The sequence below is a fragment of the Hyaena hyaena genome, unplaced genomic scaffold, assembly GCF_003009895.1.
Source record: "Hyaena hyaena isolate Hyena2069 unplaced genomic scaffold, ASM300989v1 scaffold_233, whole genome shotgun sequence".
Taxonomy (NCBI): Eukaryota; Metazoa; Chordata; class Mammalia; order Carnivora; family Hyaenidae; genus Hyaena; species Hyaena hyaena.
This window is the reverse complement of record NW_024080866.1, coordinates 2,394,405-2,422,292: the sequence shown is the minus strand read 5'-3', so window position 1 is coordinate 2,422,292 and position 27,888 is coordinate 2,394,405. Positions and strand designations below refer to the sequence as shown.

At 52.1% G+C, this 27,888-nt stretch overlaps 2 protein-coding genes and 1 long non-coding RNA gene across 11 annotated transcripts in view; 1 reads left to right on the top strand and 2 right to left on the bottom strand.

Annotated features, from left to right (window-relative positions):
• Positions 1 to 1,695: 1,695 nt before the first annotated feature.
• On the top strand, positions 1,696 to 5,978 carry LOC120239591. Of its 2 annotated transcripts, none has more exons than XR_005530473.1 (3): positions 1,696 to 1,912; positions 2,993 to 3,125; positions 5,925 to 5,978. It is a non-coding gene; the product is annotated as an uncharacterized LOC120239591 (long non-coding RNA). The 2 variants fall into 2 exon arrangements; XR_005530474.1 differs by lacking the exon at positions 5,925 to 5,978 and adding an exon at positions 5,239 to 5,303.
• KCNIP2 (potassium voltage-gated channel interacting protein 2) lies at positions 4,171 to 23,448 on the bottom strand. 7 transcript variants are annotated; one of them, XM_039243951.1, is made up of 10 exons: positions 23,159 to 23,448; positions 9,030 to 9,125; positions 8,055 to 8,108; positions 7,273 to 7,397; positions 6,809 to 6,878; positions 6,580 to 6,650; positions 6,340 to 6,447; positions 6,050 to 6,154; positions 5,858 to 5,920; positions 4,171 to 5,417 (listed from the first exon to the last, which is right to left on the bottom strand). In XM_039243951.1, exons 1-10 carry the CDS (start codon positions 23,229 to 23,231, stop codon positions 5,247 to 5,249), a joined length of 936 nt encoding a protein of 311 aa, XP_039099882.1. In that variant the 5' UTR covers positions 23,232 to 23,448; the 3' UTR covers positions 4,171 to 5,246. The 7 variants fall into 7 exon arrangements, with proteins under 7 accessions (XP_039099882.1, XP_039099886.1, XP_039099885.1 ...); XM_039243955.1 differs by having other exon boundaries at positions 5,325 to 5,548; positions 6,036 to 6,154; XM_039243954.1 differs by having other exon boundaries at positions 5,325 to 5,548.
• Positions 23,449 to 25,851: 2,403 nt separating this feature from the next.
• Positions 25,852 to 27,888, bottom strand: part of ARMH3 (armadillo like helical domain containing 3) — a 175,904-nt gene continuing 173,867 nt past the window's right edge. For both annotated transcript variants that reach the window (XM_039243948.1, XM_039243949.1), the window contains exon 26: positions 25,852 to 26,707. In XM_039243948.1, the coding sequence (XP_039099879.1) occupies positions 26,615 to 26,707 (93 nt within the window). In that variant the 3' untranslated portion in view covers positions 25,852 to 26,614. The remainder of the gene's footprint in view (positions 26,708 to 27,888) is intronic.

Genomic DNA, 27,888 nt, shown 5'->3' with positions numbered 1-27,888 from the left:
CTACCCCCAGCTAGGCGCTAACCCGTTTTAAAAATTAAGCCTTTCGTTCATTCCTTCGTTCAGCAGACACCAGTTGAGCTTGCCTCTGGGGTCACTATGAGCTCACAGTATGGCGGTGGAGACAAGCAAGTACATACACAGTGCCCACACGGTGTACCCAAATGTTACGGGACCCCAGAGGAGGGACTGACTTACTCCTCCTTTGAAGAGAGGTGGCAGCCATGGCTTCGCTTTTGAGCTGGAACGTAAAGGATGAATAGGAGCTAGAGCTGGGGAGAAGCAAAGAGAGCACTCCAGTCTTACGGAACAGAGTACAAGTGTAGCGAGGGTTGAAAGGGCCTGGCATCTTTGGGAATGGAGAATGTGAACTGTGTCTTAGGGAGAAGTGAGATCCCTTAAACCTTAGCATAAACATAGTTTCCTTAAGGAATCCTTCCCTCAGCCGTAGATGGGCTTGGGTCCCCTTGCTGCTGTTTGTGCTCAGAGCTCCATGTAGCCCTGTCATAACGCACTACTTACATTTATGTGGGTTGAGAGATCTGTCTCAGCTTGCGAAGTATGAAATGAGCATCTCACACTCATTCTGATCATTCAGACAGTACTGTCCATCTTACATTTCGATCTCATATTCAATTCCTTCAACAGTAGCCCAACCTGCAGCTCCTCAGTCACACATAGTCCCTCTTCTTTCTAGTCCTAGAGCGTTGGGATGGGGGTTAGAAGCAAACATTTTCATAGATATTGTGGCCCCTTGCAGGATTTGGGGTTAAATCCCCTTTCCAAATCTGCACCTCTCAAACTTGAAGGAAAGTTCTCAGTACACACTCTCCAAACCACACCTCTACCCTCTAGTACCTACAGCAGGAACCAGAGGTTAGTAGGCCTATGGTAAATACCTGTGGAATGAATGAGAGAGGGCCCTGCACTCACAGTTTAAATTCTGGTTAGAGAAACATACAATAACAAATTTAGTACATACACAGGAACTCAATTTGTAAGAAGTGCTATGAAGAGAGGAAATCGAGTGATGTGATAGAGTAACCATAGCAAGGAAAGGCTACTTCCGACGGAAGAATAAGTAGCAATCTATGATTGAGCCATGAGAGTGGCTTGGCCTAGGGAATAGCAGTGGAGACGTAGAGCAGTGGTGCACCTTTGGTGGTGGAATTGGTAATTGATTAAAGGAGTAGAGGGAGGGGGCACCTGCCTCAGTTGGTAGAGCCTGGGAGTCATGAGTTCAAGCCCCATGTTGGGCATACAGATTACTTAAAAAAATAAAAAAGAGAAAAAAATTAAAAATTTAAATTTAAAAAAAGGAGTAGAGGAAGAGGAAGAAATGAAGACTACTAAATATTATTTTTAAAAATATTTTTAATGTTTATTTTTGAGCAAGATAGAGAGACAGAGTGCTAGCAGGGGAGGGACAGAGAGGGAGACACAGAATCTGAAGTGGGCTCCAGGCTCTGAGCTATCAGCACAGAGCTTGGTACAGGCCTCGAATTCCTGAACCACAAGATCATGACCTGAGCCAAAGTCAGACACTTAACCAACTGAGCCACCCAGGTGCTCCAAGACTACTAAATTTTAACCTGAGCAACTAGGTAGATGGTGTCATTTATTAAGATGGGGAAGGCTGAGAAAACATGAATCAAAGTTCCATTTTGAACATGTTAAGTTTGACCATTACAGGTCCACATGAATATGTCAGTTGAATATATGGCTCTTGAAGCTCAGAAGAGAATTCTGGGGATATAAACTTAGAAGTCATCTGCATATAAATGGCATTTAATGCCAAAAGATTGGATGTGATTTGGAGAAGAGACTCCGGTCTGAGCTATGGGGCTCAACGTTTAGAATTCCAGTTGAGAAGGAGGAGTCTGCAAGTGGGTGCTGAGAAGCAGTGGCCAAAAAGGTAAGAGGAAAACCAGGAGAGTATGAAATACAAGAAGGCATGAAAGGAATGTTTTTTTGTTTTGTTTTGTTTTGTTTTGTTTTTTGAGACAGAAAGAGCATGAGTGAGGGAAGGACAGAGAGATAGGGAGACACAGAATCCAAAGCAGGCTCCAGGATCTGAGCTGTCAGCACAGAGCCAGACAGAGGGCATGAACTCACAGAGGGCGAGATCATGACCTGAGCTGAAGTCATACGTTTAACCAACTGAGCCACCCAAGCACCCCATGAAAGGAGTATTCTGAGATGGAGCAGATGACAACATCAGAATCCAACCAGGGGCCATAAAAAAATGATCAGACTGCCAACCTGCTGAGTTTTTTGGGACCCATTTATGTGTCTTGGGTCTGGGACACTTCTCACCTCACTCAGCCTCAAGACTTCAACTTCCTTTAAACTTGAATCTACCCTAGAACATAGAGACCATCTCTATACCTAACCGAGATGTATACACACACTCACCATACTCATTCAGCCAATCATATGATCACTTATACAATTGTATATATAATTATACCTATTACATGCTAGGCCTCAAGGATAGGATCATTGGCGGTGGGGCAAGAAAACTTAGTCTAGGTCCTCAAGGAGTCCTCAGGAGTTTCTGTCAAATAAGATAAATAATCACTCAAATAAATATATGGTAACAAACTGAGAAGTGCCATGAAGGAAAAGTGTAGCGTCCCCTGAGAGCCTGTCACAGTGTCACTTTGTTTAGACTATGTGTGATATGCATCGCATCCATCTTGCACTCAAAGATCTTTACTACATCCCAAAGCCACCGGGGACAGAGACGTGGGAGACTGGGTCTAGTCTCAATCCTCCTATAAACTCACTAGGTGACCTTGAGCAGGTCATCTCCCCCCTTTGGGCCTTTCTCCTTTCCTGTATAATGGAAGGCTAGGAAAAAAACTAGACCATAGGTTCTTACCTCCAGGTCCACGGACAAGTTTCAGGGATACAAAAATGTGTGCATGTTTTTTTCTTCCGGAAGTGGACCCCAAACTTTCATCAGATCTATGTCTCCACTGCTATTCCCTAGGCCAAGCCACTCTCATGGTGCATCAGATCTTTCAGAGGGGCTGTGACCCAAAGAAATCCAAGGACTTATGGAGCAAATAGTTATGTGATAATGTGAGCAGGAAACACAGATGACAAAATGATGAATTCTGGAAGTAAGTTTTCCTTTCTTGAACACCATACTCCTCCCTTTCCCTTGTCAGTGTGCACAGTGATGGAAGAGAAGGCCTGATCCCCCTTCTATGGAAGGTGAAGCTTAATCACCACGTACTGCTGCCCCAGCGAAAGGATAGGAGGAAGCTACCACTGGTGGCCCCTCGCCAGGAACAAAGCAAGGCCTCCATTCCACACAGGAAGTCTCTATTCCCCTTTGTGTCATTTGCTCCATGGTGACCTGGGTCCACCCCATATGATCCCTCATCATTCCTGGCTGGAGTATAAACACAAACACATGTCCATATTGGAGGCAAGGTTAGGATGTTTACACAAAGGAACTCTCATTAGAAACTAAAGGGAATCCCCCCTCAAAAGAAAGCACACCGAGGGGTGCCTGAGTGGCTCAGAAAGTGGCTCCCTCTTTCTCTGCCCCTCTGCTGCTCTCTCTCTCTCAAAATAAATAAAAACTTTAAAAGATTTAAAAAATAAAAAATTTAAAAGAAAGCATTTTGAGATTAACTAAAATGTCTGTAAATTAGAAGTTCTTTTTAAGAATTTAAGTTTATTTATTTTGAGAGAGAGAGTGAGCAGGAGAGGGTAAGGGAGAGAGAATTCCAAGCAGGCTCTGCACTGTCAGCACAGAGCCCGACGTGGGGCTCAATCTCACGAATCCTGAGATCATGACCTGAGCTGAAATCAAGAGCCGGATGCTTAACCAACTAAGCCACCCAGGCGCCCCTGTAAATTATAAATTCGTGATTCAATTTGTAAGAATGTCTAGTCAAAAGACAGCTGGCTTGGCAATAGTCTTCAGGGCATTAATATCCTGTCTCTCGTTTCCCCTATGGATGTGGGAGAGAGATTCACATGGGGACCTCTCTGAGGTCAGGTGGGTTGCCAACACTTCCAGAACCTGTATCTCAATTTTCTGCCATGCGTTGGCCATACTATGGGAAAGAGAGGGATCTAAAAGGCTACAGGTGTGGAGGTCAGGGTTGTGAGGTAGGGGTGGAGTGGGAGGGACAAAAAGGCAGAGACAGCAGCCTGTGCATAGCCATTGTGTTTTATTGGATCTGGTATAGTTTTTATTTTACAAAATATACAGAGGAGCCAAAAATGCAAAGCAGTCAACAATGTTCTGATGGGAAAGGGACCTCCCTTAGGGCCCTTACCCTCAGATCCTGACTGACTGGGAGGGTGAGCTAAATGGAACGAGCAAGTATATTAAAGGGTGGCAGCATGGCAAGAGTTGTCCCTGCCTTCTAAGTGTGTTCAGGGGGCATCTCTGGGTAGACTGAATAGAGCAAGAGGAGACCCCAAGTAGGAACTGAGGAGGTTGCATGGGGGGTTAGAATAGAGCCTAGGTAGAGCCAAGATTCTAGTGAATGCCCCACACTGGTTTCAGATGGTATACCGGCCTCCCTCCTTCCCCTTTCTTCTAAGGCATCCACTGGATGGTCCCTGACTCACTCCATGCCTCCAAGTCTAGAATAAATGGCAAATGAAAACTTAAGTGGCAGCCATCAGAGGGTAGGCTGAAACTCTGTCAGGAATCAGCTGGGACATCTCCCACCCATATTCCCCTGCTGCTGCCACCACCCCTACAAACAGGAAGGAAGGAGAGAAAGGAATTCCAGGGATGAGCCAGATATCAGGATCCCAAGCTCTCCTGGGATACTGAGGAGAGTATGGACATTTCTGGGGCATTCCCAAGGAGACAGAGTCTTCTGAAGAGGCTGGAAACTCATATTTTGATATCCTGGGGTGGCAGACCTCTGGAGCTTAGACCTACAGTCTGGCATGCCTGAGGTGTTACCGACCATCTCCAGGCCCTTCTGTACTCTATCCCAGCCACCTATGACCTAACCGCCCAGCTCAGGCCTAAGATTTCTCCCCCTACATTCTTGTCTCCCTCCAAAAGGTTCTCAAAGGCCCTGGTCTGACAGGCTAGTCAGTGCCATTGACAGAGCAGCCTTTCTGAGAAGGAAATCTTAGAGGAAATGCATATGAGATCAGGGATAGGGGAAGCACCATAGCAGGAGACATTCTGTCTAGTGTTGTAATTTCTAGAGTAGGGATGGAAGGTGGAGAACCACTTATTTCTTATAACAGGGGTACCCTCAGCACTGAGTGTCAGCCAGGAAGGGGGCAGGAGCTGTTGGGAGTTGAGAACACCTCATAGGTACATTCCACCCACTCCCTGGCCCCTTTAGCTCCAGCAGTCGGGACACTGAATCCCCAGGCTCTTGGATCCCTATAGCCCCCAGGGCAGGGCTAGGATGAGGACAGACCTGGGAAGAGAAAGGTGAGTTCCACCTAGACTAGGGCTAGAGCATGGTCCCCCCCAGGACAACTGACCCCCTCTCCTGGGGAGCTAGATGACATTGTCAAAGAGCTGCATGGACCTCATGATGTTCTCATCCTGTAGCCATGACATGAGAGAAGCAGATTGGAGAGAGAGAGAGAGAAAAAAATTAAAAAAGCTTATCAGAGACACAGAAAGGGGCATTCATTCTGAAATGGGAACATTCAGAGACAGAGGCAGCAAGGAAGGAGACACCCAGAGAGACTTGAAGTAGGGAAGGAGCAGGCCTCCCAGAGTTGTGAAGAAATAGGACTCGAGTGTGGGCAAGTGAGGGAGACGATAATCTGCCCAAAGGAGCTTTCTCCTACATCGCTGAATCAGACCCGGAGTCCAGACCAGGGAAATATGGACGGCAGGGGCTTGTACCTTCTGGCAAGACTCAATGAATTCCTCAATGGTCACCACGCCATCCTTGTTCCTGTCCATCTTCTAGAAAAAGAGAGAGATAACAGGAGGGATGACAAGAGAGACGCAGGCAGAACTCGGGTAAGTTCCCTGCTAGCACCCTGTCTCCTTCCCTTGACTCCAGGACCCTCCAGCCTACCCAGTCCCAGGCACCTGGAAGAAGCTCTCCACATGCTCCCTTGGGGCCTCCTCTCGGAGTGCAGGATACGTATACTTGCCCATCATGTCATAGATAGATTTCATGATATCAAGCATTTCCTGTCAGGCCAAGAGAGAAAAGGATCCTTCCTCAGAGCCTCCAGCCTCCAAATCAGGAAGACTAGAGCCCAGGGCAGATCTTCCCCCTCGCTGGTGATGCACATGTGGGTCACGTTTTCCTCCTAAGGGCCCTTTGAACCTCCCCTCACACACAGAAGCTCTCCAACTCTTCAGCTGCCCCACACCTCCTTGGTGATGCAGCCATCTTTGTTGAGGTCATACAGATTGAAGGCCCAGTTTAGCCTGTCATCTATGGTTCCCCGAAGAATCACTGACAGACCAGCCACGAAATCCTGGGAAGGAGAGAGGGGGGAACTGGTTCTTCAGATACCCTTACCCCAACCCCCTTCTCTGGGTTTGGCCTGTGGATCTTGGCCCTGAAGCCCCAGGAAACAGGCCTCCCTGGCCCACCTCCTCCAGCTCACCTCAAAACTGACAGAGCCATCATGGTTGGTGTCAAAGGCATTGAAGAGAAAAGTGGCATATGTGCTGGAGTCTGTAGGGTAAGCGTAGATAAGCTTGACTTTCACACAGGAAAGGATTTCCTACCCCAAACCCCCCTTTATCATTTGGCATTCCCAGCCCTTCCAGAACCCTCTCCCCAACTCAGCCTAGAGATGGGCAGCTCCTTCCTCTCAGGCCTTGTCCCCTCACCTCCTTGAGGAAAGAACTGAGAGTAAATCTGCTTGAAGTTCTCCTCATTGACAATTCCGCTGGGACATTCCTGGGGGAGTAGGTGAGTTAAAAACCAGGCTGAAAGCAGAAACAAACCCCCCTTCCACTCACCATCACCTACTCTATCCCAGAGACTCCCAGAGAAGGAAAATCTTCCTGTCTCCAGGGAGCTCACCATCTAGTTCTTTTAAGAAAGGCAAGACTCCTCAGCACACTGAGTTTTAAAAAACACAAAACAAGCCAGCCGGCCAGGCTACAGGCTCCGCCTCATCTCAAATCAGCCAGAACTTCCTGCTAGAAGTTTGGTCTGTGGGGAAGAGGGGCCCCTCCTCTTCCTTCTCACACCCCTAAAAGCATCCAAGCCAATCTTTCCAGCGAGGTACCGGATAGGCCCCGCCCCCTTGCCACACCCCTCACCCTGTGGGACCTGGCTTTGCACTCACATTCTTGAAGCCCCGGTACAGGACCTGCAACTCCTTGCGTGTGAACTTGGTTTGCTCCTGCAGCTGCTCCAGACCCTCCGGCCGGTGACACACGGTGGACAGTTCAAACTCATCCTCCACGCTGTCTGCGGGTGGGAGGGGGGGGCAGTGGAGGGGGGGGACAGCCGCGCCTCAGGCCCAGCCTCCACGACCCCGCTTCAAAACCATCCTCCCCATCTCCAACGACAGAGACCAGCCTGCCAGTTCCCTTGGACCCCGGTCCGAGGACATCAAGGCAAGGAGAGATGACGCTGGTGAGCTTCCAAGTCTATCAGTTGGCCGGGCCCATGGGCAGGCCTGGCCCCACCGCCAGGGGTCCGACTCATCGCTGCCCTGGGCCCTTGATCCCTGGTTGAAGGAGAAAGCCCCCCAGCCCCATCTTCGTTCCAGAAAGGGAAGAGTAGAAAAAAGGGTTCAAGAGGAAACGTCTGAGGGTCTGGGCTCCAGACCTTCCCTGACCCACTCAGATCCCAGAAGCCCCAAACTTGCCCCGCCCAGATCCTTTTCTCCAGCCAAGCCCCGCCTCTCCCAGCCATGCTCCAGCCATGCCACGCCCAGCCCCAGCCAAGCCCATCCAGACCCCACCCCTATCCTGCTCCTCGTAAACCTTAGTCAAGGCCTCATCCATCCCTGGCCCCATATCAGTCCTGCCCCAGCTCCCAACATCCAGTCCCCAGGCAAGTGCCCCCACCCCACGATCTCGAAGGCACCGGCCCCCCGCCCCCATCAGGACAATAAGTCACCTGGGTCCAGCGGGCGGGGTCTGTGGGGGCGGAGGGAGGCTGGGACTGCTAATGCTGAAGGGAGCGAACTGTCACCAAGAAAGTGGAAGACCCGGCCAACTACAGACACACACCTCGCCCCTCCCACGCCACAGCAAATCTCACAGACCTGCCTGTTACGATGCACACGCCCCAGCAGTGGCACACTTAACCAACAAGCACAAACGCACAGGAAACAGACGCTGCGCACACCTGCTGTGGGACTCACGCCTGTCCTTTTCCCGAAGCTATCCCTATGTGGGACCCAGGGGAATCAAGCACAATGATACTCTCAAATTGTAACTACAAAGTCGGCCTCTGTGGCTTGCAAAATTCAGTATGATCCCTTGAGGCAGGCAAGGCCCCGCTGAGGAAACGGGCCTGGAGAGAAAGCAAGGCCACTCAACTGGGGACCAGGCTGGGACTAGAAAACCCAAGTATCCTGGCACCTGGAGGAAGGCGGGCTCCATCCTCGGCAACTACATTCATCCAGTCAGAGCAAGGGCAACATGCATCTGGAGGCCAAAAACATGCCCAGGGTGGGGCTGCAGACACTATCCTAGCTAAGCCAGGACAGACCTCGCAGCAGTCTGGTCTTGCGTGGTCACATTGGCCACACCCACACAGTCTCAGGCCTCAGCCCTGCCACACTGGCCACGCCCAAACACCCGGGGCTCACTCCTTTTGCTGACCCGGGAAGCCCACAGACACTTGGGCCCCCCTCCCCAAAACTGGCTGGGTCCACACATTCTCCTTGCTTTGGTCTCTATAGCTACACCCTCGTCACACTCGGGCCAACCCGCGCCCACCCCCACTCCCCAAGCCACATTGGTCATGCGCACGTGCGCGCGCGCACACACACACACACACACACACACACAAGCAGGTCCGCTCCTGTCACACAGGTCACTCCCCGACACACACACCCCTCCCAGGAAGCACAGGAGAGGCACTTGCTTTCACTGACTGAGGGCAGGGCTTGGGGCCCGCAGCAAGGCAGCAGCTTGAGGAACCGCTGCTTCAGCGCTTTTTTAGTGGGCCCTGGAGGGTGGCCTGGGAAGAGAGAAGACCCCAGGAAGGCACATTAACCCCCACTGTCCCTCCGCTGCCCTCCCCACCATCACAAGTCAACCGGGGGAAGGGGGTGTTGGGAGAGGACAGGAGGAGGAGACCGGTGAGAGTAGCCGGGGCAGGGTTCGGGAAGCCCAGTGCGTTTCACAGGCATATAAAGTCCCCTCAGGCGCCTCGTATAATGGGACGCAGCCGGGACCGTGAGGCCCCCGAAGGGAGATGGCATTGGCCTTGATGCCTGCTGACCCAGTGCCCTTGGCTCCAGTGCTATAGCTGGACTTCTGAGGGTGATGTCCAACCCAAGGACTGCCTGAGTAGGAACACCTGTCTCTGTCTCTCTCTCACACAGTGACAAACCTGTATAGTGACACATGGAATGATAAATTACAGTGATGGATGCCATACAGCAACAGCTTGACACCCAGTAACATGCTCAAAAGCAATGGCCTAATTTTTTAAAGTTTTATGGATTTAAGTAATCTCTATGCCCAATATGGGGCTTGAACTCACAACCCCGAGATCAAGAGTCACACACTTTTTCGACTGAGCCAGCCAGACACCCCCCACAATGGCCTAATTAAGCAGGCCCCAACACACGCACACATGCGCGCGCGCGCGCACACACACACACACACACACACACACTCTGACACAGTACTCCTGAATACAAACATAAACAGATGTGGCCTAGGAAAAGCATGACACAGACATATGAGGACCCACTCTGGCCACCTTCCATGCAGCATGAACAAACCGTAGAAGAGTACATGGGACAGCATGACACGGTGTGTTAAGGACACACACTGTGACCCTATAACATTATGACACATATCAAGGTCACCAGGACACACAATCATATATGGTGACTTAGGTACCCAGGGCCCCCCAGATACATAAGACTGCACCTCACCAATAGAACCCGCTTTCCTTCCTATAACCCCTCCTTCCAGGGCACTTAGAATTTCCCTGCCAGGGGAACAGAGTTCCTCATCAGCTAACTCCTCCACCCTAAAAGCATGTCCCCTCCCAGTCCTTTCATATGGCTTTCTCTTTGAAGGTGACATGATAGCAAACTTTGAAGCAGTCACAGACCCTCAAGATGAGTATTTTGGTGTAATGTGGGGCTATCCAGAGCCGCTGCCCACAGTCCCCCTCACTTCCCCTGATTTACACCCCTGTCCTACAACTCTAACTGCACGCACCCTGGGGAGAGACCCCTCAGTCTGGTGCCTGTGTCCCAGCTGCATCCACCTCCAGACTCCAGGGCCAGCGCTCACAGGGGCCTAGCACGCTGCAGCTGGCCTCAGTTCATTCCTGGAGGGGCCCAGTTTCCTTGGGTTGCAGGTTCCTAGGGCACCCCACCTCGCACGCAGGCCCCGCCTCCCCCCAGGCCAGGCTCTACCCTTCAGGAAAAGGCCCTGCTCCCAGTAGGTAACTGCTTCAAGCCCGTGCCTTCCCCTCCAATAAGTCCTTTCTCCTCCTCCCTCCGCAGAGCTATGGAGAGGTAGGAGGGAGACCGTGGGCCGAGTGGGGGATCGATGGCGGCCTGGCCCCCAGCCCAGGCCTCCATTAGCCCGGACTTTGGTTTCCCGAAGCCGGATTGTGCCTGGGGCCTCCGGTGGTGTAGTCAGTCGCAGCTGGACTGGGAAGGGGGGGAGGGGGACAGCACCACCCCCATCCCCGCCTCTCCCAACCTCAAGCTGTTCACACATCTACCCCCTTCCCTGGTCCTCTCCCTGCTCGCTGGAATCATTCTCCTCTGCCTTGAGCCTACAAGACACCTTAAGGGGATGGCAAGTCAGAGCCAAACTGACTTCATCTTCTCAGGATTGGATGAACCCCAGTTCACCTAGGAGGAAGCCCTGCTCCCCACCCCACTCCAATAAGTACGGCAGAGGACAGAGGGCTTTCCTGCTCTTACAGAACCCTAGAGCAGGCCCTTCCTGGTTTGCAGCTCCCTTCACAACTTTGCAGTTCTCCCTGCTGCCTACTCCACAGCCCTCCTATCATGAGTCTTGCCTACTTTCCTGTCTCTTGTGGAGCCAGGGAACAGCCGAGCTACGGAGCTGCACAGTTCTTGGTGTGAAGGAGAGAGAGGCCACACCTCTGTGGGGAAGGCAGAACCTGCTCCCCCTCTGCCTCCAATATCGCTCTCCCCACTAGGCTTCGGGGTGGAGTGGAGGACTGATTTCTCACTCCCAATGCCTAGGCCCTGGAGATCCTGAGAGATGCTGGAAGTGGCAAGGGGACTTGGGAAGCGAGGTCCCTGATCTGTTCCACCCCTCACACTCCTGCCAGAGCTGATTATAATTTTTTTTATATTTTATTTATTTCTGAGAGAGAGAGAGAGAGAGAGAGACAGAGAGAGCATGAACTGGGGAGGGTCAGAGAAAGAGGGAAATACAGAATCTGAAACAGGCTCCAGGCTCTGAGCTAGCTGTCAGCACACAGCCCGACGCAGGGCTCGAACCCATGAACTGTGAGATCATGACCTGAGCCGAAGTCAGCCGCCTAACTGACTGACCCACCCAGGCGCCCCCAGAGCTGATTATAAATGTCTCATTCCCAGTTTCCCACTCCTGCCCCTCCAGAACCCACCCCCATCCCAAGCCCTGAGTATGGAGCTAGTATTTCCTCAGGGAATTCTGGGAACAGCCACACACACAAGCCAGTACCCAAAGAGGCCCAGCCACACACCAGTCCCCCTCAGGCACAGTCATATCCACTGGCTCACAAAGCCACACCCCCTGTCCCTCTACACATTAAATCACGTCCCTGTCACACACAAAGGCTCATACAGTCACACACTTTGTCCTTTTTCACGTAGATGGACACACAGTCACACCCCCTGTATCTCTCACACAGAGTCCACATACACTACACTCTGTAACATACACCTGCAAGGATAGAGGTGTGGAGAGTCGTGCACATCTTCAGAGCCATTTTGAAAGGGACACCCCTGAAGTCTGGTGTTTTCTCGCGATCCCTGGAACCTCCTTCCTCTAGATAGCCCTGCCTGTCTCTAGACCTCTCCTCATGCTCCCCATGGGTTCCCCTCACCTCCATACCCTGGTCCTCCCATGCTGTGCCCCTCATCACCTCCCCGCAAACACCCTGGCCCCTGGGCCTCTCTCTTTACCTCCCTCAGACACCCAATCCCCAGATTCCCTCCTCACCTCCCTCAGACACTCCTCCCCCAGACCCACTCTTTGTATTTCCCTTTTTACCCCTCTCAGATGTCCTGTCCCCCAAGCAGACCTCCTCATCTCCCCTAGACGCCCTGTCCCATCACCAACAGGCTCACCCCTGCCCCAGTCATAAAATCAGAGTAACCCCCTCCCCAGCACTGCAGACAGCTGCTGCTCCGGCCAGCAGCCCAGACGTGCCCGGACGCCTGGGTTACCTTCCAAGGAGACAGGCTCGAACAGGCCAAACTGCTCCAGGACCTTGACAAACAGAGCGAGGACCACGAGCACAGCAACCATCTCCAGCCCTTCCAGGTTCATGGTGGGCCTGGGGCATGGCCCCCACCAGCCGAGGGTCAGACACACTGGCAGCCCTCCTCACGCCACCTCCCCCTCGGGCTCCCCAGCGAGTAAGAGGACCGCCTGCAGCCTCCCTCCCCCTCTCCCTCCCAGGATCTCCTCCTTCTCCGCCCCCTCACCCCGCCTCTGCCCCACACGCCTCCAAGTCACAGGCTCTTCCTCTTCACAGGGCCACTTCAGCCGACAGGACAGACCGGCATCGTCTCAGGAGCCTTCTGCGTGCAGGATATGGGCCAAAACAGGCCAGGCCAGAGGAGGAAGGTAGTGACCTGCCTCTGTCCCTGAGGACAGCTTCCCCCAGACACCTTGTGGCTACTCTTTGCCAAAGGGAGGGAGTAGAGGGAGGAGCTGTGCTTGGGAGAGGGCTGTGTGTGTGTGTGTGTGTGTGTGAAAAACTATGAGCCACACATGTATAAGGAATAGATATGTGGGTCAGAATATATTATAAGTGTCTGGGCATTTCCTTGTGTGTATTCCTGTGTCTGACTGTATAGAGAATATGTGTTTCTCCTCTTATGTGCATCTCTGTGTGTGGTTTACACATGATTATGTATGTCTATTAGGTGTGTGTCTTGTGTATATGGGTAAGTGACTAGGTGTCCATAGTATGTGTGTGTGAGTGTGCTGGAGCTTCTCTCAGTGTGTAGGGGGCATGGGGTATAATGGGTTTTAGCAGGGCTGTGGGATAGCGGTCTGAAGACTGGTAGTATAGAGGTGTCCTATAATTAGGAGTATGGGTCTACAGTGATTGTATAATTGTATCTGCATGGAGCTGTACGAGAATAGAATATAAGCCGGGAGAAGGCAGTGACCTCTCCAGTCAGGAGGACACCGCCAACATCGATTGCGGTTGTCATGGAGACGGTGAGGCGGGAAGCACTCTCTTTCCACAGCCCACAGACAGGGAAACTGAGGCCTAAGGGAGGGAGGATTGGGTCCAATAGCCAGGAGCAGGAAAAAGGCTGTTTAGCCTTATCATGACCCTCTGGGGAGGAGACTCATTGTGGCTGCCGTTGGGAGCCACAGATTCAAGTTCCTTGGGAGAGGAGAGACTGAGCTCCTCCCTCTCTCTCACCCAGGATCTGCCAAAGCCTTGCCTGCTTTTCAACTGTTACAGAGCTGATGGAGAAGAGAAAGGAGGAGGGAAATCTGAGTCCTCCAAGGTGCCACCCACTCTCACCCCCTAGAGCATTCCTGGAGCTCCGCCCCCATCTTTCCAGCTCCTCCCTGTGGCTGCTGCTGGCGGTGGCGGTGGTAGTGGTGGCTGTGTGTCTGGGTGTGGGTGTGGGTGTGCATGTGTGTAGGGGTGGGGAGAGGCCTGCTGAGCCAGTGAACCTGAAGACAAGAACCACTGTCCTAGCAGGTACCTTTGATGGAGCACTCACTGTGTGCTAGATAATATGCTAGATGCTTACAGACATGATCACATTTTTAAAGATTTTATGTTTTAAGTAACGTCTAACCCAATGCGGGGTTCGAACCTACAACCCAGAGATCAAGAGTCACACGCTCTACTGACTGAGCCAGCCAGGTGGCCCCCCAGACATTAATTTTCACAGCAAGCCGATGAAGGAAGTACCATTATCCCCACATTACAGGTAGTGAAACTAAGGCAAAAGGTGGGTAAGAAAATCACCAAGATCAGTTAAGTGTCAGAGTGTCAGTTTTGACCCTGAGCCTGAGACCCAGTTAGACCCTGAGCCTGTGCTCTAAACCATCACACTACACTGGCTCCCTTCTTAGACAACTTGCCCAGTCAGGAGGCCTTGTTTAGGGGGACTGAGCCCAGAGGGAGGCCTTTCCTTTGTCCAGCTCTGGGATGAGTGTGGCTCAGCCCAACTGTGGTGTGGGAGTCGCCCTGTCAGTGCTCCTACCACTTCATTTGAGGATCAATGCTCTGCAGTTCCACATGGCCACCACTGGGGGGGGCAGGCATCCATCTCACTCCGAGTCGTACCCTTCCCCACCCCCTATCCCCCACCCCACGACATCCTGGGAAGGTATAGAAAGGATGGGCAGAAGAGCATGCCACAGGCAGGCTTGGTCCTCTGTCCCTCCACCCCGTCCTTCAGGAAGAAGTCAATTAAGGGACTGCTTTTGGTTTCTCACACCCTAGAAATTACAGATAAACAGATGAAGCCAACAAATCTCTCCGTATTACTGTCTCAATTCCACACCTGGCATTTAATTCCCTCTACCTTCATCAACAGATCCCTTTTTTTTCCCCCAGCCATTTTGGCCTCCTCACTGTCCCCCAAACACATCAAACTAGGTGCTATTTCTGTGCCTTTGCTCCTGTTATGCTTTCTGTTCTACAGTCCTTACCTAACAGGCCTCCAGCCCTCAGCAGAATTTCTAGTGACCTCACTGTTGGGCCCTCAAAACTTAGCACCTAATTCTGTAATGTTATTAAGTGGGAACAATAAAAGGAGACAGCATAGCATGGTACCTAATAGTGTGGGCCAGCAAGCCACATTCCCGGAGTTCAAATCCTGGATTTGTCAGTTACAATTAACTGGGCAAATTAACCTCTGTGTGCCTCTGTTTCCCACCTCAGATGGCTGCTGGGAGGAGTAAATGAATACATACATGGAAAGCTGTTAGAATAATTCCGGGCACAGAGTAACTGCGGAAGCATTCGCTACCATTAAAACATGACATCTCCTGTGCCCCTGACATTTCTACAGCTGTTAATTAACAAGGTATTTCCACAACCATTGTTATCTTGATGGCTTCTCTAATAACTCCAGGAGGTAGGCAGAGTGAATAGATAGTATTGTACCCATTTCATTGATGAGGTAAAGGAGGCCCTAGAAATAAAGGGATTTGAGATAAAGGGATTTGCTCAAGGTCACCTAGCTAAGATGAGAGGTTGCATATTTGAACCCAGATCTTTCTGGATCAGCCCTGTTTCAACTAAATCCCAAGCTCCTAAAGGGCAAAGAGTTTAAAAATTGGACTTACATAGGGGCGCCTAGGTGGCCCAGTTGGTTAAAATTGGACTTACATAAATTGAATGCCAGGCTCTCATCTGGCGCTTGTGGAACAAAGGTGAACTAAGCAGGGGTTTCTACTAGGTGGGGAGAGACAGCCCACTGAGAGAACTATAAGACTTCTATTCATTCAGAAAATATTTACGTGCCTACTATGTGGTACGAACAGTTATAGGCAGGCCATGAAATGAGCTATAAAACTCATTAGGAGCACCTGGGTGACTCATTTGGTTAAGCATCCAACTCTTGGTTTCGGCTCAGGTCATGATCTCACGGTTTTGTGAGTTCAAGCCCCGCATTGGGGCTCTAGGCTGACTGCGCGGAGCCTGCTTGGGATTCTCTCGCATACTAGTGTGTGTGTGTGTGTGTGTGTGTGTGTGTGTGTGTGTGTGTGTCTCCCCCTCTCTGCCCCTCCCCACTCAGGCTGTCTCTGTCTCTCTCAAAAATGAACTTTAAAATGCATTTCCCTAAAATACAAATCAAAACCACACTGAGATACCACCTCATGCCAGTCAGAGTGGCTAAAATGAGCAAATCAGAGAACTCTAGATGCTGACGAGGATGTGGAGAAACGGGCACCCTCCTACACTGTTGGTGGGAATGCAAACTGGTACAGCCCCTCTGGAAAACAGTGTGGAGGTTCCTCAGGAAACTAACAATAGAACTCCCCTATGACCCAGCAATAGCACTGCTAGGAATTTACCCCAGGGATACAGAAATGCTGATGCAATAGGAGCACAGGTACCCCAATGTTCATAGCAGCACTCTCCACAATAGCTAAAACATGGAAAGAGCCTAAGTGTCCATCAACAGATGAATGGATCAAGAAGATGTGGTTTATCTATACCATGGAATACTACATGGCAATGAGAAACAATGAAATCTGGCCATGTGTAGCAACATGGATGGACCTTGAGGGTGTTATGCTGAGCGAAATAAGTCAGGCAGAGAAGGACAAATATCGTATGTTTGCACGTATAGGAGGATTAGGAGGAACTTAACTGAGGAACAAGGGGGAGAAGAAGGGGGGAAATGGTGGGGGAAAGGGAGAGAGGCAAACCATGAAAGACTCTTGAATGCTGAGAAACAAACTGAGGACTGATGGATGTGGGGGGGAGGGGGGGATGGGCATGGAGGAGGGCACTTGTGGGGATGAGCACTGAGTGTTATGTGGAAACTAATTTGACAATAAACTATTTGTAAATAAAATAAAATAAAATAAAAATGCATTTCCCTAATGACAAAACAAACAAAAGCTCATTTACCTGTAAAGGCTCTCTAACTGGAAGGCCAGGAAACCCTTGGAGAGGTTATTTTTTGAGCTGGTTCTTAAAAGATGGCAGGGTTCTTGGGTGGCTTAGTTGGTTGAGCATCTGGCTTGAGTTCAGGTCATGACCTCTCATAAGTTTGAGCCCCACATTGGGCTTGCTGCTGTCAGTGCAGAGCCCACTTCCAATCCTCTGTCCCCAGCCCACCCCTCCCCTGCTTATACTCTGTCTCAAAAATAAACAAATGTTTTTTTTAAAGATGGCTAAAATGTCAACAGTCAACCTTAACAAAGTGGTCAACATTTAGTGAGCACATTTTGTGTCCTGGATACTTTATGTAGATTGTCTCACTTGGGGCTCTTAGTAAACATGAAAGATAGGGTCTATTACTCCTGTGTTTATAGCAGACATAGTCAGAATGAGTAGTAGTATATCTATTTTGTAGATGAAAGAATTGAGGCTCAGGGAAGTGATTTTCCCAAGATAACACAGATGATGGATCAAGACTTGAAGCAGGACCAATGATCTACCAGTCTGTCCTTCCAGTGTGTGGGCGGGGGGAGTCAAGGAACCTTGGATAACTGTAGCTTAGTTAGTGACGGGGGAACCATGAGTGATAAGATCAAAATGGTTCAGATTCCATGGAGCCTTGAATGCCCAGCCAGACTATCTGGAATGAAAGAGGCAGCACAGCCACATCTTCTGGCTCTCTGATGCTGATTCACAGACTGACAACCTTGTACCCAATTGTCCTGTCCCAGGACCCCCCTCTTCTCTCTCTCACTTCCACCCTCAACCTTCAGAGATCTTGACCCAGCCTCACAGGGACTCAAGGTCCTAACAGGCCTCTGGTGGGAGGGTCTGTAAGAAGTGAAGCAGTGAGTTGTTTCCCAGGCTCTCCCTTCTCCCCACTCAGCAACCTCTCAAGTCCCCAGGCCCTATGAAAGACTTGTCCAGATCTGTCCTCCCTAAGCATCCTGGTGTCACTTAGCTCTTCACCCAAGGGAGTGAAGTCTTAATGGAAGCGCTTTAGGCAGAGTGAGGGCTCAAGGGAACACTATCTTGAAACATTAGGTGGGCCCTCCCTAAATCCCTCAAATCTCACTGCAGAGGTACTCCTATCATTTAGTTGTCTATCTCTCACCCTTGGAACCTGGAATAATACTACATAGGACCCACCCTATGTAACTGTCCCACTTTCACCTGTCCATTATCCCCCAGTGAAGACCCCAGCCAATGAAGACCGCAGAGCTCTTCTCTCAGTCCCCCAGCCCCACTCCATCCCCAGCAAGGCCAGAAGACACAGCAGCCCCCAGCTGCACTAGGTGATTAATGACTTCCCTAGACCTTGGGGCTATTTTGGGGCTTGGAAGTCATGCCTGCTATGATTGAGAGCTGGTCCTGCCGGGCTCCAGCCATCTGTCACTGGAGACAGGTCCAAGAAGGGGGCTTGAGGGATGCATGCTCCCCAAGAGACTTCCAAGAATGACTGTGGCTCAGCCCCATCTCCCCACCTTCTGGGGAACACATGGCAAAGAGAGGGCAGCCTATGCTCCAGGGGCTCAAAAGGATACCACGGAGAGAGCAAGAGAACTACAGATCCCAGAATGCCTGGGGCGAGGCTGTTTTGGTTTCTCCAGGCCAGGTGGTGAGGTGATGCAAGGTTCTGTGGGCCTTGCCCAGGCAGCGTTAAGGAAATTCAAGTGGAGGTGTGCTTAAATCTCAGCACTGCCATGATATGATATCCATATTCCACATGTCATAAATCCCACACACCCCACACCAAGGTACAAGCTTGTGAAGGCTACACGACTAACTTAGTGTGACTCAGGAATCCCCAACCCAACTCTAAAGCATAGAACCCCAGGCACGTGCAATTTCAGTGTCACAGAATCCCAGAGATATGCAACCCCAAGCATGCACAGTCCCAGTGATCACAACCCAGTGATGTATAACCCCATTCATACAGACTCCCAGAGATAGACAAAACGGTACAATCCTTATGTCACACAAGTCTGTTCATCCCATCGTTCACAAACTCACTAGCTGAGTTCATGTTGGTCCAGTCCCAACTGGGGATTTTTTCCTTCTGGACACTGACCCCAGTCATTTTAAGATCCCATTAAATGAAGAAATTCAATAAGGGCTGTGCCCTTTCCCTTCTCTGCTGCAAGTTTCCTCCTTTTATCCCTTGGAGGGACCTTGTTCATTACATCCACCTGCTTGAGGCCCGCTCCTTTGCCCTCAGTGAGAGGTCCTGCCTCATCCTCCACCATCGTGAAGTACCATGATATCCCCTATCTTTTCCTCTTTGAGGACCCCTATCTCCCACCTTCTCTATAAGAGACTCTATCCTTAGCTCCACTCTGTCAGGGATCTTGCCCTTTAAACGCTTTCCATTGAGGGAATCCAGCTCCCTCCATCTCTATGAAGGGCCCTTCCCTTCCCCACCTCTGTAAGGCTCTTACCCCACTTCACTCACTTTGTTTTGAAGGGTCCAGCCCCTTCCTCCCTTCCTCATACCTGGCGACAGCGACCCAGTCACTAGCTGATAGAGGGATCGCGCTGCCTGCCCCAACGGGCTCCGGCACCTGCGGGGGCATCGGTTCATGGTTCGGCTGAGAGTGCACTGACCAAGCTCCTCCCCCCAAGGCCCGGGGCAGTCAGGTCTCCGCCCCCAACGGAGTGGGCCCTGCGTGGGCGGCGCGGGAGGGCGGGACCCGCAGGACCAGAATCTCTCATCGAGAGTCTTCTGCTTCCTGTCTCCTCCGGGCTGCAGGAGGGAAACTCACCCTATGCCTACCATCTGAAGCATCCGTCCTCAAAGTTCCTAGACTGGGCGGGGCGGGGTGGGGGGGAAGGGGGAGGAATGGGAGGACTCTTCTCACAGCCTTCTCCCGGAATGTTTTCTGAATTTCTGGTGGGGAGGGGAGGCTCCCACGGGTTTTGAAAAAAGGAGCTGGGGGAGACGGTAATGAACCTGATTCTTTACTGCCTCTCTCCAACCTTTCTTCTCTTCTCTTTGCCTGTCGCACACCTCCTCCTAATTTGGCACTGAGAAGCAAAGGGGGAGGAGGGGTAAAAAAAAAAAAAAAATTGCATGGTTGTCATGGCAACTTCCCACCCTTCCATACTTCCTGGACCAATGGGAGAGAGAGCTGGAAGAAGGAGGAGGAACTGGACCACATATTGGGGTGGCAAAGAAGAGGCAGTTCCGAGTCCCTTTCTCTCATAACTTTCTGTTTTGTGTCCCTTTGTCTTGCTCCAGTGGGTTCACAGAGTCTACCATCATATGTTGATTGCCAGCCACATGCATGAAGGAGAAACTCCCCTCCCCTCAGTCTCAGCCCTGACCCTTTCCAGGACTCATCTCTATCGGGCTGTACCCAAAGTAAATCCTTCCAGGACCCACTGACGCCTTCAAATCGCCGGGACAGCCTATGGAGAGACATAGTTCCACTCCTCCGACTGGGATCGTGTCTTTTTGGCTGAAAAGCCTACATTTATGAAACAAAAGTCACGTTCGAACTCCATGCACATTTTGGCACTTGATTTGGCGGCGACATCCCCTTTCAAAATCAGCTACGCAAGCATGACTGCTCTAAGACCACACGAGGGCGCCCTAGACTGGGGAAAGATATTTATGACCAAAAGGACTCGAGTTCAGGCCTTGGCCAGCCAGATCCCAACTCTCTCCTCCTTGTCCCCAGTCCTTTCTTTGCCTCCAGCTTGGACAGGACTGCCACTGATTGCTGCCTTTTTACACCACGCTGCACTTCCAGACAGCCCTGCCAGGCTTCGAAGACCACAGAGGGTAGATCTGAGCCGGCTTGGGGCTCAAATTCTCCCCCTACCTCCAAAAATCTTCCCTAGCTTTTGAGTCCGGGGTAGTAGGGAAGAAAAGTGATCGGGGGTACCCAGGATGCCCTGAGGTATGACTTAAAGACTCCCCCTCTGTCAGCCTGATGGCCCAGAAGGATGGGAGCCAAAGACTACCCTCACGTCCATCCCAGGAATCCTTCCTGCACAGGGAAGGAACTTTGGGCACAAGGATGGCCCGGCGGTACCTCCGCCCCCCGCCGCTCTTCAGCACCACGGACAACGACTTCCCCTCAGGCTTCAGCTCGCTTTCAAAGCACCCAGCGCTTTATCAGGGGGCGTCCCAGCCTCATTTGTCTCCTGCTGTAAGCCAAGCCCTCTTTCGAAAGGAGAGCTCCTGGTAGTGCTATTTGTACTTTCCAAGTCCTGTGTGGAGCTATCTAGATCGAGATTACTGCTGCTGAAGAACATCATTCTTGATGCATGTCAACATTTGACCTGTTTCCCTTGGGAGATAGGCAGGCAGGGAGTAGTATTCTCCATTTTAGAGATGAGAAAAGTAAGACCCAGAGAGTAAAAGTAATAGAAAGCCCATTCCTGCACCTTGTAATGCAAGTGCTTCCCCCCCACCTTCACTCAGTCTCTGATTTAAATAGGCAAATGGGGAGGGGACGATTCCACTAAAGAGGAGAATCAATTAAAGCAGGAAGCAAAAACACTGACTAACGTGGTGCTAATGAGCGCCCTGGGGCCTTACTACTAGCAAGGATCCTGAGTTGGTGAGAACACAGTTCAAAGCAGAGCTGGACCTCTGGATTCCATCCCAGTCTGAGCCACATCTAGGGCTCACCTGGGGCCTACTTGAGAGGAAGGGCTCTCCCTTCTGGGAGTCTCGCATAGGCACTAGGAATTCCCCAGGGTCAATGAGTAGGGGAGACACTTTTTCAAGGCATTAGATCCTAGTTCTCTTCCCCATCCCCAAGTCTTAACCTCACTCCCCTCTGGACAGACAAGGATCATGGACTCCCTCCACCTCCCCAGCCTGTCTCCTACACTCCTACACGAGACTGCCTCCCTCCTCCCATTCACTGTTGGAGTTCCTGGGCAGGCTGCACAATGAGACAGAAAACACACACACATGGAAATGTACACAAGGTGACACAGTCACCCACACAAACACGTGGGTCTGCCTACCAAACCCAGGAATATGTGCGGGCACAGATGTACTCCTCACTGTGGGAGAGAGAGCATGCCTGGACAGCAAACTGGTTTGGCGGGGGGGGGGGGGGGGGGGGGGGGAGCATACAGCACCTTCCAGGCCAAGAGCTTCTAACTTTGGGTCTGGAGGGGAAGCAAGGGAGGGTGTTTTCCTTCAGGATTGGGTGAAGTTCTTTCTGGGAGGGCGGTTGAGGGTTAAAGGAGCTTCAATTGAAAGAATGATCTGAGTACTTTTGCAGGGGGCAGGGCAGTGACCAAACACTAGCCAAATCCTCCCCACAAGGGCCAGGTGATGTTTCCGGGAGCCAGGCTGGGCAGCTGGACAGTGGAGTCCCTCCTTGGGTCCACCTGGTCTGTTTGTGAAAAAAAGTGGGGGGAAAGTGGTGGGCAGTAAAGGCGTCCTTCTGCACCAGGAAGCCAGAGAGGCAGCAAGGGTAAGACACATCACAGACACAGAATCCCATTGCAGACATTACCACTTGAAAGTCCACAATCAGCATGAAAGGCCAAATATAATCTGCATAGTCTCACAATCACAAAACACAATACAACCTACTTTAACAAATGCTCGCACCAGTAGTTTCAGAGTCATAAAGTGTCACAGGAGACCTACCACCATAAAGTGAAGTCCTGACCATTCTGATAGTCACAAGCCACTTCATACGGAAGCACACACTCCAAGCACAGAATTGCACACAGAACAGAGACACATGGTCAAAACAACTACATTTGTAAGCTTCCGACACAATGTCGCTCAAACATCTGATAAGATCATACAATCGCACAGCCAACAAAATCACACTCACCCTGTCACCGAGCCTAGGGCACATGGCACCAGGGAGACCGTGCTCGCAGGCACACACATATACACACAGAGACACACACAAAGAATGACAGGCGCTCACGCACGTAACACCTCCCACTCCAGACACTCTCCTAGCTTTGTGTCACACACGCCCACACCTGCTGCCTCTCCCCACCTGCCTGCTAGTCCCCCCCAGGGGACCCAAGGCTTTGAACCCTCGGTGTCCTGCTGCCCAGAACAGGAGGGTGCCTGGGAATGGGGCAGAGTGTGAGTAAGGGCCTGGCCAGGGTCAGAGAGGCTTAAGGGTGGGGGGGCGGGGGGGATGGACTCTACCCTCCCTCCCACGACCTCTGAGTCCCTGACTCACCTGTGAGCTGGTCATAGGATCCATCCAGGTCTCGGGAATCGGACAAACTCTCCTTGCGGCCCTGGCCCCGCATGGCCCCCGGCGCCCCCGTCCCGTCCCGCCTGGGCCGTGGGAGGGGGCGCCGGGTAGCCAAGATAGGGTGCTCACACGGCGCCCCCTGGCGGCGTTGCACGCTGTCTGGGCTGGGGCTGAGTCTGGAATGGGCTGGGGTCCCGCCTGGGGTCCCGCCTGGAGTCCTGGGGCAGGAGCGGGAGGCTTGGGCAGTAGGTGAGCGCAGAGCCGGAGGCAGAGCGGAGCTAAGCACGGAGCTGGAGCCAAGCCGCCTCTCTCCTCCCGCCCCCTCCCCGCGGCTGTCACCGCCGCCTCCCCCCTTTGGCGCTGCCGGGATTGGCTCCCCCTACCCCCGCCCCCTCCTCTTAGCAGCTTGGGGGAGGATCCCGGTGAAAGGGTGAGCTGGGAAGTGCGGGGAGGGAGACTAGTTCTACAGCAACACTACCCCCTAAACCTGGAGCTGTGGTTCCTGATGGTGGAGGAGGGAGCAGGGCCCGTAAGGCCCCACGGTGAGGAATCCCCTGCTCCCAAACCTTCAGGCACTCCTTCCCCCACCATCAGCATGGGCCAGGGTAGGTCGGTAAGTGCTCTGTCCGGTCAGTCTCCACGTCAGCCCCTATTTTCTATGTGGTTCTCCTCCCAAGTGTGGGTCTCTGTGGCCCCCTACCAGTGCCCACCTTGCTCAGAGGGGGTTAGGGATGAAGAGCAAAGGTCAACCTAGCCTCTATCAGGCTCATCTCAGGACAAGGGTCTCTCGTATAAAGACCCCAACCCTCACCCCACTGCAGGACCCTATCTCCCGGGCCCCCTTCACTGTGAGGGTGCCTTCTCAGCGATCTAATGACCTCCATTGGACCACTGAGAAGAACAGGAAAACAAGACTTTCCCAAGACTTCTCTTGTTCTTTTGTTCCTTTTTTTTCCTTTTCAACTTTGCGGCCCTTCTCTGGTCAACTGCCCTGTTCTAGATTCCTTTTGTTTTGCAGATATGAAGTGACTGAGTGTGGATACTGGTGAGGATACAGAGTGGGTAAGAAATGCCTTTGTTATCAGGATTAGCTCCTTTCCTGAAGCCGGCAGCCATCACAGAGCTGGGCTGCCTCCAGCTCCCAGAAACAGCTACTGAGTGACTAAGCCTCTTTGACCTTCTCTGGGCTCTTTACTGGCCTCCTAGCCCAAGAGCCCCCAACCCACCAGAAGGAAGGGGGAGACAGTGTCTGGTGGGCCTGGGTGGCGTGGTGGTAGTGTTCCGTGTGTCCTCCCCTCTGCCCAATGGCTCCTCTGGAGGAATGACCTCCTGAAAGAGACAGCTTCAGCTAAAGTGACCCCAGCACATTTAATGTCTTCAACCAGATTTAATTTCCAAGCACTTGATTCAATTAACTCAGCAGGAATTGTGGAAGTTCAGGAGTGAGAGGGGGACAAGCAGCTAAAAGGATTGTCTTTGGGAGCAATGCCCTGCTTCTAGCTCTCCCCTGGCTCCGGAGAGTCCCTCACAGACACAGCATAGCCGCTGGGATGTGGACAGAGCATGGGCAGCTCCTTTTATGGTCGAATGCTAGGAAACGATGGGACTCCGCTTTGGAGTTCTTAGAACAGGTATATATGCAAATGGGCTAAGAGATGGGCCTTTACAATGGAAGGCAAGGAGGCCTTCGCTACAGCTTCATGGCCTTGTTCACTTCATAGGCAAGGAATCCACAGGCAGCGAAGGCAAGGGAGGCTGCACCTGTCTGAACCTAAGTGGCTTCTACCAGGGCCGGGAGACTTAGGAGGAGAGTGAGGGTAGGCAGGGGTCTTTGGGAAATGAGTTCTGAGTAACAGAGATGAAGAAAAACAAACAAAAGACACTAAAAAGACTGTCCCATACAAATCCATTTTTAATAACTTCAACTTGCTACCAGCTTCCAGCTCCAGCTCCTCCGGGGTTTATCACTGTGGAGAACACTAACTGCCCCAGGCTGAGCTACCCATGCTGGTGGGTCCTCTGGAACTAGTGCATATCTGCTCAGCGCTGGAGCCGGAACTCTGGTGCCCAGGGAAGGCAAGTGTCCTGCAGAGCCTGGAAGCTAAGCGGAACAGCAGCCAGGGAGGTCCCAGCCCTGCTCTCACTGCTGGGTCCATGCACTTACTCCCAGAGTCTTCTTATGCTGCCTGTTCCCCGCCAGCCTGAGGGCTTTAGAAAGTGCTTTAGAAGGGGGGTGGAGAGGGGTGGTGCATCACGGACCAGCAGCTACTTGGAAGGCAGCTGTGGGGTAGGGAAAGCCTACAGTAGTCCCATGGGGCCTGTCCAGAGGAGGAACCATGGGCCAACTTCCCAATGGCCAGGAGACTTGCCTGTGGCTCCAGCCAGAACACGGGTAGACAGAATGGCCTCTCCAGGATGCTCACCTGGCCCCTTTCAGATGGAGGGCACCCTGCCTCCCAGCAGCTCTCTCCCTTCCAGGCACCAGACCACAGCAGGAACAGATTCCTCCCTAGAGGAAATTCTTAGGCAGGCTGGATGTAAACAACAGCCGGGTGAGGGGGTGGAACACGTAGAGGGGAGCTCAGCAGAGGCAGGAGAGGCTTCCAGAGGAGAAGGTGACTGGGGAGGTGGGGAGGCTGCTGGAAAGGGAACCAGCAAAGTAGGCACCTGAGGGCTCCAGAAAACCTGTCAATGTTTATTTCACACACACACCCTAAAGACAGTTTAAACCAGGTTGAAAATGAAAAGCTCAGGTTGTGACCCTATGGTGCTGATGAGTCAATGGGTTGGAAGGCAGGGGAAAGCTAACAGGCACTCCTGGTGCCAAGAATCAAATCCAGAAAGTGGTGGCTGGACAGCAGGGCACTGGTCTCCCAGATGGAGAAGGCAGAAAAGGTCCTCCGTTCCTACCCTACCTCGAGCTGAGCTAAGGGTCCTCATGACTGGACAGCGTGCCACCAAGGGCAGGGGACACAGATTTCAAGCTCAGCTCAGCCCTGGGCCCAAAGAAAGCAGAGCTGGCTCCACCTACATCTGAGAGTTGGTCTGTTTTCAGACGCCTCAGAGAGCCACAGCCCGCAGGAAGCTGGCCTCACCCTAAGACTTGCCCCAACAGCCCCTGAAAGGCAGGCAGCAGCCACAACTTGTAATCTCCGTTGAAAATGTGAAGGGGTATCCAGGGAGCCCATGCTGGAAGTCCCCACATTCTTGAAGGCTTCTCCCTGTGCCCACCCAAACCCTCCCCAAATAAGAGTACCCCTGGTTTGCCCCTCCTGGCCACTGCCGTCCAGATCCACTGAAGCACGGCCTTCACCAAGAGAACTCGGTCTCTGTGTTATTCTCCAGCCTAGGGGACAGCCCCTCTCCCCGCAGTCCCCCTCCAGCCCGGGAGCCTCGCGTGGGTAAGGGCAGTCGGCAGCTGCTCAGATACGCGTGGCCTCAGGAGATAGTGGAGAACTCCTTGAGCAGGACTTCCTGGCTGAGTGTGTGGAAGGCCAGATTTCTCCTGACGTTGGTGCTAATGGATCGAACCTGGGAAAGGGTGGGGGAAGGTAAGAGGGCACAGGCAGAGAGAAAACAAGGAGAGACTTGGTTACAAACAACAGAGGGCAGTGCCCGAGGGACAAGGCCAAGATGCAATGCTAGAAGTTTCTCTCAGGAAATGAACCCTTAACAGCTATCATCCCTGCAGGCAAGTGAGCAAATAGTTCCATGATAAGCTGGTAAGTGGAAGAAAGCAGGGCTGAGAGACAGATGTGAGAAGAGCAGGAGGGCACCTGAAGAGAAGTGAGCACCGGCAGGGAAGGAGGGTGAGGGCAGGCCTCTGTCCTTGCCTCAGCCTTGCAGAGGGGGACTGGTCTGGTCAGTGGTCTGATAGAGGAGGAGAAAATGAGGCCAGAGAATGCATTTCTCATTTCCTCACTCTCTCTCTGTATTTATCCACTTTCCTGGCTTGGAAAGAACACCTGGAGACACTGATGGCAGGAGGACGTCTGGCACTGATGGCAGGAGGACGATCCCCAGAGGCCAAGGACCAGGAGCAGGTCATACAGCTTGTGAGTCCCAGGCTTGGAAGCAGGACCCTGGTTTCTTAACTGCCAGTCCGGCACAGAGAATACCATACCACAGAGAAGCTCCCTGGCTTCAAAGGGGTGTCTGTGGCATACCGCTGCTGTGTCCCCACTGCTCCCCTCACGCTCCCTCCCCACAGATGGAGAGCCCTGCAGGAAGCGTTGCCTGTGTCAGTGGGGAAAGGACTGTGGAGAAGGGGTCAAAGGGCCCAACTCTCTACTCTGAGTGGGTCCTAGGAGGAATCCAGCACGCTCTGGAAGGAATGCTGTTCATGGGAAATGGAAGTGAATGCTGTATGAGAGACAAAGCGGTGGAAGGAGGAGAAAAAGCATGTGTATCTGTCCTGGGCCCAAAGACCAGGGAGCTTTCCTTCAGTTTCTGCTTAGCTACGGGAAACATAATGAAGCCATCAGGTAGGAGGCAGAGGCAAGGGCCAACAGCGGGCGGCTCTGGCTCATCAGCTCCAAGCCCAACCAGACCCTCTTCGCTCCCTGGTGCCAGGGGTACAGATATAAGGAGAACTGAGTCAGGTAGAGGCTAGTACCAAAGGGTCAGAGGCAGAGAGCTCCCCTAACTCCTCCACAACCTTTTTCTCTCCAATGACTTACTCTCTTTGTGAAGTCTAGGCTCCCAGTAATCCC

Coding starts and splice junctions, on each gene's coding strand:
- KCNIP2 (XM_039243950.1), bottom strand. CDS start 23,231: ATGCGGGGCCAGGGCCGCAAGGAGAGTTTGTCCGATTCCCGAGACCTG. Junction 6,651..6,808: donor TCAGTTCTTTCCTCAAGGAG/GTGAGGGGACAA, acceptor CTTACCCTACAG/ACTCCAGCACATATGCCACT. Junction 5,921..6,049: donor ATGTGGAGAGCTTCTTCCAG/GTGCCTGGGACT, acceptor CTCTTTTTCTAG/AAGATGGACAGGAACAAGGA.